Source organism: Tyto alba, unplaced genomic scaffold, assembly GCF_018691265.1.
Source record: "Tyto alba isolate M040663 unplaced genomic scaffold, T.alba_DEE_v4.0 Super-Scaffold_38, whole genome shotgun sequence".
Classification (NCBI taxonomy): Eukaryota; Metazoa; Chordata; class Aves; order Strigiformes; family Tytonidae; genus Tyto; species Tyto alba.
The window spans coordinates 41678698-41692667 of record NW_024881313.1 but is presented as its reverse complement, the minus strand read 5'-3'; the positions used below and the strand labels follow the sequence as shown (position 1 = coordinate 41692667).

General features: G+C 61.4%; 1 protein-coding gene across 3 annotated transcripts in view; it reads right to left on the bottom strand.

Annotated features, from left to right (window-relative positions):
* AGAP3 (ArfGAP with GTPase domain, ankyrin repeat and PH domain 3) overlaps nt 1-13970 on the bottom strand; it is a 146935-nt gene that overhangs the window by 94420 nt on the left and 38545 nt on the right. Inside the window, exon 1 of one of the 3 annotated variants that reach the window (XM_042801673.1) lies at nt 10248-11163. The exons of the other annotated variants lie outside the window; for them this stretch is intronic. Coding sequence (XP_042657607.1) covers nt 10248-11082 — 835 coding nt within the window. The 5' untranslated portion in view covers nt 11083-11163. Of the gene's footprint in view, nt 1-10247; nt 11164-13970 lie in introns of those variants that run through there. 3 annotated transcript variants of the gene reach the window in all.

The following is a 13970-nucleotide window of genomic DNA, read 5'->3' as shown; positions in this document are numbered from 1 at the left end:
AGCCGGCGGCCCCGGCCCTCTGCCGAGTGGGTGCCTCCTCCGGGGCTGTGCCAAGCGCCGCGGGCAGAAGCCAGGGCAGCGCAGGAGGTGCTGCCGGAGCCGGGCAGGAGCAGAGGGCAGCGCCAGGCTCTCCAGCCCTGCCGGGACCCGGGCAGCGACTATCTTCACCCCCGTTTATGCCCCTGCCCTCCTAACTCCCACGGGAAGGTCGGACGCGCGACGGCTGCCATCCCCGCTCCGTCTCCAGGCTGCTGCCTCGTCCCCTCCCTCCCCAGCCGGCCCGGGGAGCCGGCGGGAGCTGGGCAGCCCGAGCTGCGGGGGGCTGGCAGGGGCCCTGCCCTTCACACCCCACATCCGCACGCTGGGAAAACCGTGATCCAGCACTGAGCCTGCACCGCAGCGCTCGGGCAGCCGCCCGCGCCCGCAGCGCGTTTTTCCATCGTGTCAAAAAAAGGGGAGAATACGGTGCTTGCACCTAGGGTTTGCTATTCGTATGCTAATTTAACAACACTTCTTCTTCAGAAACCAGGACAAGAAGCTACAGACAAATAAAACACGAGTCTGATGCAGTAATACAAGGTTATTTATGATCATCGTGAAGGCTCTTAAGAGGAACCGTTTCTTCATGGGCTCTATCTTTCACCTATCCTTTCTTTTTTTCAGGCAGAGGTAAAATCTTTATTAAAACAACGAGTAAATTGGGAGAAAAATGGTACGTTCTTGAGTCTTCTCAAAAAGGTAACAGCACACCTCTATTTCTAACTGCATTACTTTGTCTAAAAAAAGCTGTCACCTCCACCTGTAACTTCTGCTCCGCTTAGTCCCGTTGTCAGTTAGCTGCGATGGTTAAAGCGCCATCAGTACTTTCTCCTTTGCTGGCTTTCCCTCCCTCCAGATTAGATGAGGCAGCATATTTGCACTGTTTCACTATATATACACGTTGTTCTCGAACTACAAAAAACTGGCGAAAAAAACAAGCAGGTTTTTCGAGGGGTTCTGAGTGGAGCACAAGCCAAATGCGCTCGCTGACTTGGCCTTGGGAAAGAAAGAGGCAGAGAGAGGCCTGGAGAGGGCAGGCTATGCTCTTCTCTTTCTGTTCTCCAATGCTCAGGATAGAGAAACCACCCAGATTTTTGCCGGTTGCCTCCTTTGCCAATTATTCTTACAGATTTTTCTTTTTTAACCCATGTTCAGGAGTTCATTAGCAACAGCTTGATTTTTTAACTTGCTGCAAAGACCTCTCAGTAAATCTTAACACAAATAAGTAACTGTGACACGACGCCAACTCAGCTACATTCAGCCATTAAACTATTAACTACCATTAGCCCGCTGAACCCAAAACACCGACGTGCCACCTGCGCCCCTCTGCTTCTCAACCAGCTGCCAACATGCGCCAGCTCTGAATTTGAGCCCAGGCCACCGGCCGGCCCCGGTGATCGACCCGGGGTCCCGGAGCAGCCCGGCACAGCGGCTGCACCCGCGCTGCCTCTGCTCGGCAGCGTGGGCCGGGGTGCCGGCCCCCCTCTGCGCGGCACAGCCGGAGCTCCTGCCGCCGCAACGCCCCGTGCCCGACGGCGAGCGGGATGGAGCCGCTGGCAGCGACGCTCCCGCCGCCACCGCTCGCGCCTGCCCCGCGCAGCAGCGGGGGGGGACGAGCCCCGCGCTGGCACCGCACCCCAGCTCGCAGCACCCACCATCCAGCCGGAGCTCGCGTGCCGCCGTCTGGCCTCAACGCCAGGCTAAGCGGGGTGAGGGTCCCTGCCCAGGCCAGCTCGTCACCCCCAGACCCCGAGCGAGGGACGGGGCTGTCCCTCCTCGGGGCCAGGGAGCAGGGCTCGCCCGAGCGCAGGACGGGGCTCGCGGCGGGCACAGCCTGGCACCAGGAGGTGGGCAGTCACCCACAGCTCACACCACCGCTGCTGGGGAAAGACTGCAGCCTGATGGAGAGGCTGCTCAGCACCAGACCTCCTCTCTGCCACCACGGGGACAAGCTGCTTCCTCTCCCCGGGCGCGGCGGGGGCTGCTTCACCCCAGGACCAGCAGCTTCTGTGGAGGGCAGGAGGCTGCCCAGCATCGTTACCTGGGAACGGCCACCTGGATTCGGATCGAGCATCTGCCCAGCCCAGCACCCCCTTGCCAGCACCAGTTAGGACATGGGAACCCAGGGCGAACAGGAACATGGTAAGAGTACAGGACACTGACCCCACGTGTGCTTGCAGCTGCTGACTTCTTCAGCTCAGGGATCTCCTGGGGCTTGCCTATATAGTAAACCTCAAAAATCTCTCCTTTGAGTAATTGTTCTGTCTCCTTTTAAAACCATGTAAAATTTCACTTCCACATCGTTCTTTATCAAGGTGTTTCAGCAGTATAAATACCCGCTCCCTGAAAACCCACTTTCTTCTGTTTCAGGCTTGACTTCACTGGGTGCCCACAGCCCCTGGCCCAGCAGCAGCGAGCCCAGATCCCCAGCCAGCCTGACCAGCACCACCAGCACAGTGAAAGTGCATCTCCCACTGCAGCCCACACAGCGGACTCCCAGCTGCTGGATCGCGCCTGGTGCAGAAGCTGTTGTGCACCTTCCACCCTGCTCAGCGGGAGAGGATGTGTCCGCTGCACGTGTTGCTGTGTAAAGCATCTCACCTCTGACAGGCGGAAGGCAGACGGCTCTACCAGCGGGTTCCACGTGGCTCCAGCCACTGACCCTGCCAGACCGCCCAGCTGCTTCACCGCAGGAGAGCCAGCTGTAAGGGAAAGGCACCCCACCTGCGGTGTTTCGGGGTCAAGACACCCGCAGTGTAAGCGCTCACAGAGGTATGGACGAACCCACTCTTCTTCCAGTACCCGGGAGGGTAAAAGCAAGAGCTGATAGACTACATGACCAAAGGAACAGAGACTAAGGTGGAAGTGGCCCTGAACTGAAGACAGCCACAGGATTCCTTCGCCATCGCCTGGAGAGTTACTGAGACACAGATCTTGGAGGGGCCAGTTCCCTCTGTGGTGCCCTCCAGAGCCAGGGTCCCAGGTGTCCGGATCAGAAGACCCTCGTGCCCACCCGCCATCCCGGGCCGTACCCGTGCACACAGACCCTTCTGCTAACGAACTCGCCTCTCCTTCAGCTGGGCATCCCACCCTGACTCCAAGCTGCCCGCAGGGCGCACCGCTCCTCGCACCAACCCACCCACTCTGTCCTAGGGACGAAGCAAGGCAGAGACGTGAGGTGAGGGGGCCGCACACACCCACACCCCGGGGTAGGCACGTGTCCTCCACCTGCAGCTTGCGGCATGCCCGGGAACCTTCCCAGCTTCTGCGGGAGCGTAGAAGGAGCATCACGGTGTCCTGCAGCACGTCCCCCAACGCCGCTTCCCAAAACACCCAGCTTGCTCCACAGCAAGTCAATCTGGTGCAGACTCCTTGAGGAAGAGCGCTTGGACCAAGCTCCCCTGCCCGCCTGACTGCTGGCACCAACCGGCCAGGCTTAGGTCTGGCTTTGGACGAGCTTCCTGCAGAGTTTTGGGGCTTTCTTTAACAGTGCCTGAAAGCTGAAACTCCTCAAAAGCAGGATGCGTTAGTGTCAGCTTCCCCAGGTTACTCAGTTAATAAAGCAGCGTTTCCACGCACACGCTTCTAGCACTCCCAGCAGACCATGGGGAGAAGCTTGGCTCTGCTCATCAAAAGGAGATAAAAATAAATGTCTTCAGTGGCATCAACCGCCAGTCTGCAGCATGCATCTCCTCCTGCCTGGAGCGCCCTGAAGAGCAGGCTCCAGGAGATGCAGCAGTTCCTGCAGCACCTGAAGAATTGCCATTACTAAACACAAAGTCTTGACTTACCCCATTCCCACCTACCCCCTAGACAAGGTACTCGAGACCATCAGCGAGTCCAGGAAGGCCGGAAGATCTGGAGCAGAGCCCACTTTCACGTGTCAGGCTGGGGTCCACGGCACAACCGAGTCTTCCAAATCAGTCACTGTAACTGGCCCTTGGTCCTTTTCACACCCCCGCTGCCCTGCTCCCAGGGCACACCGATCACCCTTCTCTCGCCGCACAAGGGGACACGTACAACCCCTGCACGCCACGCTGGCCTCCCGGTGACCCACGCCTACTCCCAGTGTGCCCACAGATGCCTCGCTGGTCAGCTCCCACGTCACCCAAAGCCCCTGCACCCGTCTGCACCCACACTCACAGAAACGACTCCAACGCTTGGCCTCCAGATAATCCCCCCTCCACCCCCGCTGTTTCCTTGCACTTGCTCTCCTCCTCCTCTACCAGCAGCTTCCCGCAGCCGCGAGCGCACCCGCCGTGTGCGGGCGGGCGCCGGTGACACCCACGGAGCTGTCAGAAAGACACCTCAAGAGCAGTTTCTCAACCACCCAAAAGAGCCATAGGCCAAGTACCTGACTGCCGAAAAACGCTGACACGACCTGCTGATGTCAGCTTTGCCCAGTCCCAGGTGTCGATCACTGCTACTGAAACGCAGCATACGGCAACCTCCTGCGCTTCATCGGTGTAAGTTCTGTGAGTATAATATTATACACTCTGTGTATCTGCGCAGCTGTTACACACCCAAAGCAGCGTAAGGAAGGCCCAAGCCCCTGGCTGCAGGAGGTTGGTTTGGGGGTGGGGGTGTCCCCTCCAGCGACACCGTTCCCCAGCCGCAGTGCTGCGGCAGCGGGAGGCGGGGGGTGACGCCAGCCGCTCGGGCGCTGGTCCCCGCTGGAAGAGGCCGGAGAGCCCCGTCTCCTCCCAGGGAGAAACAGCGACCACGTGGCAGCGCGAGGCAACCACCGGCGACCTGACCTGATCGAACGCAATAACCGAAATCCAGGCAGGCAGGGCAGCATTAGCGCCTTCCACGCAGTGCCAGAGCCCTGGCGTGAGCTTATTTAGCAGAGATTGTCTCCAGCTGGGGTAACACCTGAATGAACTGTTGTCTCCCTCTCACTAGGGTTCACGTAGGCAGTGGGGAGTAGTGATCTGTGTGATCAGCTTCACTGTTGGACTAGCTGTATCATTTGGTATTTCACATTAAAACACACCCAGTCAGTCGTGCTCCCTCTTCTCTTTGCTATTTAATAACACAGAAGAGCCCAGACTACCAGTGCTGTGACTGAATACCTTCCCTAGGCGCATCTGACCTCAAAAGCAGAAGCAGTGGACTCACAGCACCACTCGCACCCCAAGAGCCTCAGCACAGCCAAACAGTGGCCTTGGCTCCGAGACACAACCACACAAGAGAGGCAATCAGTCTGGCCTGTTCTGGAAGAGGGAGATTCAGGCCAATTTTGTTGCTGCTTGGAAGCTTCTGCTCATGGAGATTTCCAGGCATAGGCAGCTCTACTGCAGAAGGTGGAAACCCGTTTGGAAGTTATGGTGGACAGAGTCCCTACCATGGAGAAACGCAGATATGGCCATAAAGCAGGCACCCTAGGTAGGTGATGTCCCCTGGCCAGTCACCCTGGACACCTTCAGTGACCTAGAGACCAGACCACAGCTGCGGGACGGGCAGCATCGCACACTGAGGAGGCGAGACCAGAACCCTCCATCTCAGAGGCCGGACACAGCAGCCCCCTCTGCCTTTACAGACAGCTCAGCGGGAAGTGAGCCACGGCTCTGCTTGCATCCTCTTGCTGCGGCAAAGCTGGGAGCAGGAGGGGGCTGGCCGGCCAAAACTGACTCCTCACCCAAGCTGCTCCCTTCATAGGATGAAGCGTAGCAGGTTCATCTACCTTGTGCTGCAGAACCACTAGTGCCAGACACATCGGGTCTCCTCGCACAGCAACTAATAATTAACCAACTCATTATCCAAGCCACTGTGGAACTAACTTGGACACTGAAACCCCGGACACTAAACTCAGCCTTGAAACCAGGTCAGAGGCTGAGCAAACACAGCAGTGCCCACACAAACCATGTTCCAAAGCACCCATCTGCCCGCACACGCAGATAAAAGGGCAGCAGAGTGCGACGTGCCCGGGCAGAGCCACCTTTTCCAAGCCAGGCTTGATAAAGGCTCAACCGTGGCAATGCTGGTAGGAAGGGATTTCTCCAGGTCAAGGACCAACACGGGCAAGGCTAGCGTTCTCGTCAGAGAGCTTAGCCTACGCGGATGCGCTGCGTAGGACGTCATCTTAGAAAGGATTATCTCCCCAGATCTTTAAGTGCTTTCAGCAGTGAAAGGAGAGGATCTTGCATAGCTCTGGGAAAAAAGGGCGTGATTACGCACTGCCACCCTTGCTCCTCAGCTATACCCCACGCAGCAGCAGCTGGGGCCATCACGCTATGTATGCTGTGCGGAGCACAGACCTCAGAAGAGCCACGCGTTTTCAGGCTCTCAGCACCTACCACTTCCCAGTCCACGTCCAAATACATGCAGACCAAAGAACCGTACCAAATTCTCTATGCTCTGACAGCTGAACAGGGTCTGCTGGAAGGGACAACCCAGCAGAGCCAGTGACGTGGAGAGACAGATAACCCACCACTTCCTCAACACAAGTGCTCTGTGGGGACCTACCTCAATGGTAAAAACATGTTCCAGCTCTGTCTGACCTCGGCTCTAGCTGTTTAGCCCCACAAGCAAAGGCAGGTTAAGATGTGAAAGGCACTATTTTTTGAAGTTCCCTCTTCTGTGGATGCCTGTAGACTGCAATCAGAGCAGCTCTGCACCCACTGCACACATCTCCTCCAATCTCGTCTTGAGAACGAGGCCTTTCAAATCGCTGTCCCAACAACTCTTCCTTGATACCCTCCAGACTTCTTCAGTTTTTCTGAAGCGTGAACACCAGACTGGATTCAGTATTTAAGGCATGGTCTCTAAACCCATTGTGACATCTGTGCTTCTCACCAACACTCCCAGCTAACCCGAGGCAGGTACCAACAAGAGATAATAGATATCATTATCTACTCAATTCACCATGCAAACTTCACCTTATTAATGTAAAAACACCCTCCTCCCAGCAGTCTTCTCTCACCCATGCCCTATACGTTAGTTCTCTGTGGGGCCAAACACGAGAGGAAAGGGAGTAACCTTAAACCTTAAAGCACTTTAAAACAGGGCGTCTTTCTTGGAGAGGGGAATATGGTTGTGAGAAACACTTCCTGCACTGTCGGAGATGCTGTACCTATCACTTGCTCTCTCCATACGCAGGGAAAACTCCAATCCCAACCCAGTCCAGTTTTTCCAAGCCTGTGCCTATCACAGATCTTCTTCAGAACTACCAGCCGATACCTTAATACCTAGAAACGTTCCTCTGAACCGCTGACCATGATTATTTGTGATCAGTTCCAAGCTGGCCGGACTCTGTGTTGACTTTGTCCTCCAGCTCCAAGGGTTCCTGCCCTCCCTTGGTGCATTAACAGAAGATCACCCCCCCGTCTGCCTTCACCCTGCTACACAGACCAGATCTTTAAGTGTTTTCCACCTAACAAACTCTGCATTCCCCTGACCCTCACTCCCTGTGCTTGGTCCCGGCTGAACCCCCCCTCAGCAGGGAGCGAACGTTACCCATGCAGACCAAAGGAGGTCTCAGCAGGGCTGGGGGAGCAGCACCGAGACCATCCTCCTGACTCTCTGGTGGGTCGAGCTTTTTGGCCCTTGGGTATGTCTACACAGCAGAGCGCAGCGCTGAATGGGTATCTCAGCTTGCTATAAACAAAATATTCCAGGTACTGGAAACAGGGTAGCAGTGTTGGCTTGGATCTCTGCCTCGACTCACATATCCAGCTTTTCCAAAGAGCTGATAACCGCAACTGCAGCTGCACCCCCTTGGGAGGGCGTGTTGGGACTGCTCAGCAGCTTTCCTAGGGCTAAGGTGGGCAGCACTAGCATACAGCATCAAAGCTTTTGCCACGTCGAGAGGGTGTTAGAAACACTATTGGCCTACAAGTCTGAAACAGGAACGGGGCAGAGATCTGAGCTGCCGCATTCAGAAAGTCCATGTTGGGGCAGCACAAAGGTTGTGCACCCCCAGTCTACAGTGTCGTACGGAGGCTCACGGCTCCCGCCCGGAGCGAGCCAGAGCCCACAGACCAACACGCTGGGAGACGATGGGGAGCCAGGATGTAAGGCAGGACAAGCAACAGCGACTTCACATCTCGTTGACCCCAGGAGGACATACTGTAACTGGACAGAGGCCTGAACTGCATACCAGGCAGATAGATAATGGCAAAAATGGTGTTCTAAGCGAACACCAAACCAAAGTGTGAACCTTGCAGCTCCAGCAAGCAGGGCTCGCTCTGCTGCACGAGCCGCAGTCTCAGAGGCAGTCTGGAAAGGTCATCTCTGAGCCTGTGCCTCCAGGACGAGCCACGGTAGCAAATGCGAGCCAACCCGACAAGCAGTGGTCTTGCTTTGGCTGGCTGGTGGCTGCCAGGGAGGGCTCCGAGCCCTGCGCGGTGCTCCCCAGAGAAGCCTCGGAGGGCTCTCCAGATGGGCCCACAGGGAGGCCCTGCCTGTCCCAGCGGAGCACCCAGGTGAGGGGCGAGGACACCAACACAGGCGCTCAACCTCAGCTGCTCCCCTGGGAATGCGGCCGCCGGGCCGGCTGCTGCTGGCGCAGCTCCCGCTGGAAGCCGCCGGCAAGCAGGAACAGGCCCCCCACTGCACGGGCAGGGCCCAGCCCTCCCTGCCTGGATACACCCACATTCCCCAGCCGTGAGCGCAGCCTCCCCTCGCCTGGGAACCTCCCGCCACCCAGCACCCAGCCCTGGGCACCCCCGGGAGGAGCGCACTGCAGGGGAGCGCAGCAGCCGTACCCCGTCCCTTCACCCTGGGGCGCGCAGAGGCAGCCTTGGCTGCCCACCCGGAGCCCACGGAGCCTCCAGGACCACTCCCGGGGAGGCACAGCGAGCCTCGCGGACCAGGGGGACCAGCGGGGACGAGTCCCTTGAACTCTCTGCGCAGCGGCGGAGCCCAGGCTGCCAGCGATGCCGCTCCTGCGCCGGTGCCTGGAGCCCAGCCCTCCTGGAAAGCGTCCCGGGCACGCAGCTCCTCCGGGCAGCCACTGCCTTGGGAGCACGCGGACTGCTCGGGGAGCCCACCAGCCCCAATCCGTCCCTCTGGCACACGAGCCAAGATGGGGAACTGCTTCCACAATGCCCAGGCTCCAGAGCAAAGCCATGGAAACCCGAGGAGGCTCACATGTGCCAGAAAGTGGCTGCCCGGCCTCCTCGAGAGCGAGCGGCAGGTCCCGGCCCAGCCCAGCCCCCAGCTCCGTGCGTGCAGGCCAGCGTTCAATGCCTTAAAAAGCCTGTGGATGCTGATCCCAGCTCCCAGCCCCTGCCAGGCGGCAGGGCTCACCCGCACGTTCCCTTCGGCAGGGCTGGGCAGGCTGTGCAGCCGGGGAGCAGGATGGGGCACAGAGGCACAGGCTGCCTGGCCCCCGCACACCCGGGCAGCCCCGGCACAGGGGAACAGCCCACAGCAGCGAGGCCAAACATCAGACAGTCGAGCACCCGACGCCTGCTTCAGGTGACAGCCCCCATCGTGTGCTCAATCCCCACGGGGGTCCCGTCACCCCTCCGCAGCCAGTCCTGCCCTCTGAACCTCTGCCACATCACTTGGGATGCCCCCACCACGGCCTGCCCCACGCCTGGCGAGCACCGCCGTGCTCCCGAACGCACGGCCTCCATCCAGCCCCAGGGGAGACCCTGGCAGAGCGTTGCCCAGAGCCTGGCACCGGGGAGCTGCTTACAGGAGGGAGGCACAAGGACGTTTCTGTGCCCCCCAAGCCCTGTGTGCCGCTCTGCACCTCTACCCCGGCCACCTCCCAGACAGTTCAGCACCCACTCAGGAGCTCACTAACAGGACCCCTCTCCCTCTTCCACAGAGTTTCAGTTCCCTCTGCTTCCTCCGATGCTGCTGCGCGAGGCTCAGCTCTCCCTGCCCTTCGTGGCACGCCACTGGGGCAAGGACGTGGGGGACCCGCACTTGGCTCCCAGGTGTCTGGCCAGCAAGGGAACCCAGACCCCCACAGCATCTCCTCTCGGCTAGCCACGCTGCCGCTCCTTCAGCACCGACGACGACGACGGGCCACCGGGTGCTGGAGGGTGAGACGGCCCCCCCAACCCTCATGCTTCCTCCCTGCAGCCGAGCTTTCCTGAGCGCAAACCCCGCAGAGCATGGGGATGCAAGTGGGTGCCCGTGCCCAGCCCAGGACCGCGGCTGGCACGGGCCACGGTCGCCTGTCCCCCCAGCCCCCGCGGGTGCAGGGGGGCTGCTCTCGCCAGAGCAGCATCGCTCCCGCGCTCACTTACCCAGCGCTCGCAGTGGGCCGCTGCCCAGCAGGACGGGCTCGGCCCTGCCGTGGGTGTCCTTGGGGCACGCGCTGCCGGTGCTGCCACGCTCTCGCCTTCGGAAGCGGCTCGTGAGGAGTTTCCAGAGGCCCCCCGCCTGCCCGGGGTCGGCGTGCAGCCTGCCCCCGACCCTGGCCAGCTCCGGGTAGAGCAGGTCCCGCTTGCTGGGGCAGGTGTGCAGGGAGCTGGCGTCCCCCTCGCTCTTGGTGCGGAGACGCGCGGGGCGCAGGAGCCCCCCCGACTCTGAGCGCCGCAGCTCGTGGCCTCGGCGCAGGCGGAAGCTGAAGCTTTTGCGCAGGGAGCTGAAGTTCTTCCTGGGGCCGGGGCTGCTCCGGCCGCTGCCCCCGAAGAGGTTCCAGCGGCGGCTGCCCCACAGGGAGCCCCCCCGGAGGAAGCCGGGGCTCTCGGCGGGGCGCGGCTGCCGGGCCGAGGGCAGGAAAGTCACGCTGCTGGGGCGCGGGCGCCGCGCCCCGTCGGCCCCGTCGAGCAGGGCCGCCGCGCCCCCGGCCTCGGCCCCCGGGCCCGGCTGGCGGGGCGAGCGCAGCCTGAAGAAGTCCAGCAAGCTGCCGCGGGCGCGGGCGGGGGGCGGCGGGGGCAGCAGGCCCGCGGCCGCCAGCCCGTTCCCCGCCGCGCAGAAGCTCTTGGGCCGCCGCCGCTGCTGCTGGGCGGCCCGCAGGGCGGCCTGGACGGCGGGGACGCCCTGCAGGTCCAGGGACTCGCAGACGCTGACGGCGCGGCGGGGGCCGGGCCGCGGGGGGCCCCGGCCCGCCTCGCTCCATCGCCAGCCCTCCGCCATCGTCAGCGCCGGGGCTGCCCCATGGCCCCGGGCCGCCGGCCCCGGCGAGGCGGCGCGGCGGGACCCCGCTCGCCGCCCGCCGCCCGGCTCCCACGCCGCGCCGGCACGCCCGGGCCGCGCTCCGGCGCGCCGCCAGCGCGGGGCCGGGCCCGCCCCGGAACGGGGCCGGGAGCGGGGCCGGGGTTGGGGCCGCGCCCTCCCTGGGCCGCCGCCCGCCCCCGAGCCCCGGGCGGGCGGGCGCTGCCCCGCACCCGGCCCCGAGCCCGCCCCCGCGGCGCTCGGCAGCGGCCAGAGGCCGGCCCGGGCGCTGCGGCTGCCCGCCGGGGCCGGGGCCGGGGCCGGGGCCGGGGCCGGGGCCGGGGCCGGGGCCGGGGCCGGGGCCGGGGCCGGTGTCTGTGTCGGGGCCGGTGCCGGTGTCGGTGTCGGGGCCGGTGTCGGTGTCGGGTGCCCCCGTCGCGGCGCGGGGCCGGCAGCGCCCGCCAGGGGGCGCGCTGCTCCCGCGTGCGGGAGAACCCCCCCCACCCCCCCCGGGGGGGCCGTACCGAGCGATACCCCCCAAACACACACACACACGGGGGGGGGCTGTACTGAGAGACACCCCCCAAACACACACACACACCCGGGGGGGGCCGTACCGAGTGATACCCCCCAAACACACACACACACACCCGGGGGGGGGCCGTACAGAGAGACACCCCCCAAACACACACACACACACACACACACACACGGGGGGGGGGCGTACCGAGAGACACCCCCCAAACACACACACACACACACACACACACACGGGGGGGGGGGGGCGTAACGAGAGACACCCCCCAAACACACACACACACACACACACACACACACACGCACCCAGGGGGGGCGTACCGAGAGACACCCCCCAAACACACACACACACGGGGGGGGGGGGGGGCCCGTACCGAGCGATACCCCCCCAAACACACACACCCCCCCCCCCGGCCGCTGCCTCACCCCCCTCTCGCCGCCTGCTCCCCCTTCCTAAAGCTGCGTCTCCCCAGTGAACGCCACCAGCAGCTGCCCCGGGGGTCCCTCCCAGCCCCCCAGCCCCCAGCCCCCCAGCCCCCCGGCTTGGCCGAACACACCGCACTTAACCTCCGGCCCTCCCTCCCGCCGGGCCGTTCCTGCCAGAGCCCCCCCATTGCAGAGCCCCCCCCTCCTCTGGCACTGCAGTCCCTGCCTCCAGCACTGCCCCTCGACCCTCCTCCTCCTCCACTCTTAATGCCTTTTCCCTCTTCCTGACTTTCCTCCTCCTCAGTGCAAGCATGATCTGTGCTCCCTCTGAGGAGGGGGAAAGAAAAAAAAAAAAAGGATGCTTGACTCCCCCTTAAATTATTTCTTCTTTTCTGAAAGCTCTGTCTGCCAAACCTGCCCAGGTTTTCTCCTACCTCTCAAGGCCTCTCCAGGGAACATCTTAACGTCAGCACCTCCTTTTCCTCCTCCTTATCCAGGAGTCTTTGACTCTATTGCCTCGACTCTTCTGAAATCCCACCACCTTTTTGGACTTAGTGCCCTCTCCTCAATTCCTCATAGTGTGCCTTCACAGTTTTCTTGAGCAACACCCCACGTCCCCTGCAGTTGTCTGTGGATGCACCCAGCCCTGGTCACTGCCCGCAGCTGTAGGACGCAGCTAAATCCCACCTGGCCATGAGGCACCACTGGCTTCAGCTTTTCCCCTCCCCACGGCACAGCCAACACCTCAGCAAAGCAAGCCCCTTCCTCTCCCTTCTCCGTCCTCCCTCTTCCACCATCCACCTCCCACCGCCACCCCTGTTAATAACACGGACCACCATCACCACGCTGCAGAAGCACAACTATCGCCCAGCAGCCTCCTCCCTCAGCTGGAGGTCCTTCTCCTCCCTTGCAGCTTTCAGACAGTAAAATCTCTAATTCAGAAGTACACCCTCCCTGCTACACGGTGCTGAACACAGGGAGCCGCTACCCAGACCGAGGGCCATCTCAGAGATGCCTCTCCCCACACCACGCCAGCGCCTCTTGGGCAGAAGCCAGGACGCACCCAGCTCCCCTCCCTCCAAGCCAACGGCCACCGGTGTCTGAAACTGAGCAGAAGGCGGCTGACAACCCGCCAGAGCTACAGCTCTGCCGTCTGTGCCAAGGTCACGGGAGCACGCGAGCTGCCAGACTGGATCCGACCCTCATCCACATCATCTGGTGTCCTGTCCCCAGGAGCAGCCGCACTGCAGCGAGGAGCGAGGAACGCTGCAGAAAGCAATGACGAGGGAACGTCTTCCAAAGAGAGCTAAACACCAGCCGAGGCCGGCTGCCGAGACCGTGGCGTCTCCATCACCGGAGCTGTCAGAACGATCACACAGACGTCTGTCAGGAGTAATTCAGACACAGGTAACCAGCCTTTGGGCAGGGAACCAGACCAGTAACCTCGCAAGCCCCTCCCCAGCCACGCTCTGCACCTCTCCTCGCTCCCAGGGATCGGAACTTGTTCCTGTAATGAAGTGGGACCATCTATATTCATGCCTTCCCAAAATCCCGGGTTTAACTTTTACTGTAACAATGCCAGATGGTTCACCTTCTACATGAATCTCATCTTTTTAAAATATTCTGGCAAGTTCTGGGCTTTAAGGTATCACTGAATCACAGAACTATCTGCTGGAAGAGATGATGTACCACACACTCCTCTGCCGAGGCGGGACCAGACGTGTGTGGATCACCCCGAGGGGAGTCTGACCCATCCTTAACGACCTCCCTAAGCCCACTGCAGTACTGCACCATCCGCGCTGCTCCCATTCTTCCTCCTCCCACCATCTTCTCCAAATCCCCTTGCCTGCATATAAAGCCGATTACTTCTGCCATACCCACATCAGCCATGAAGAATAAAAGACTGC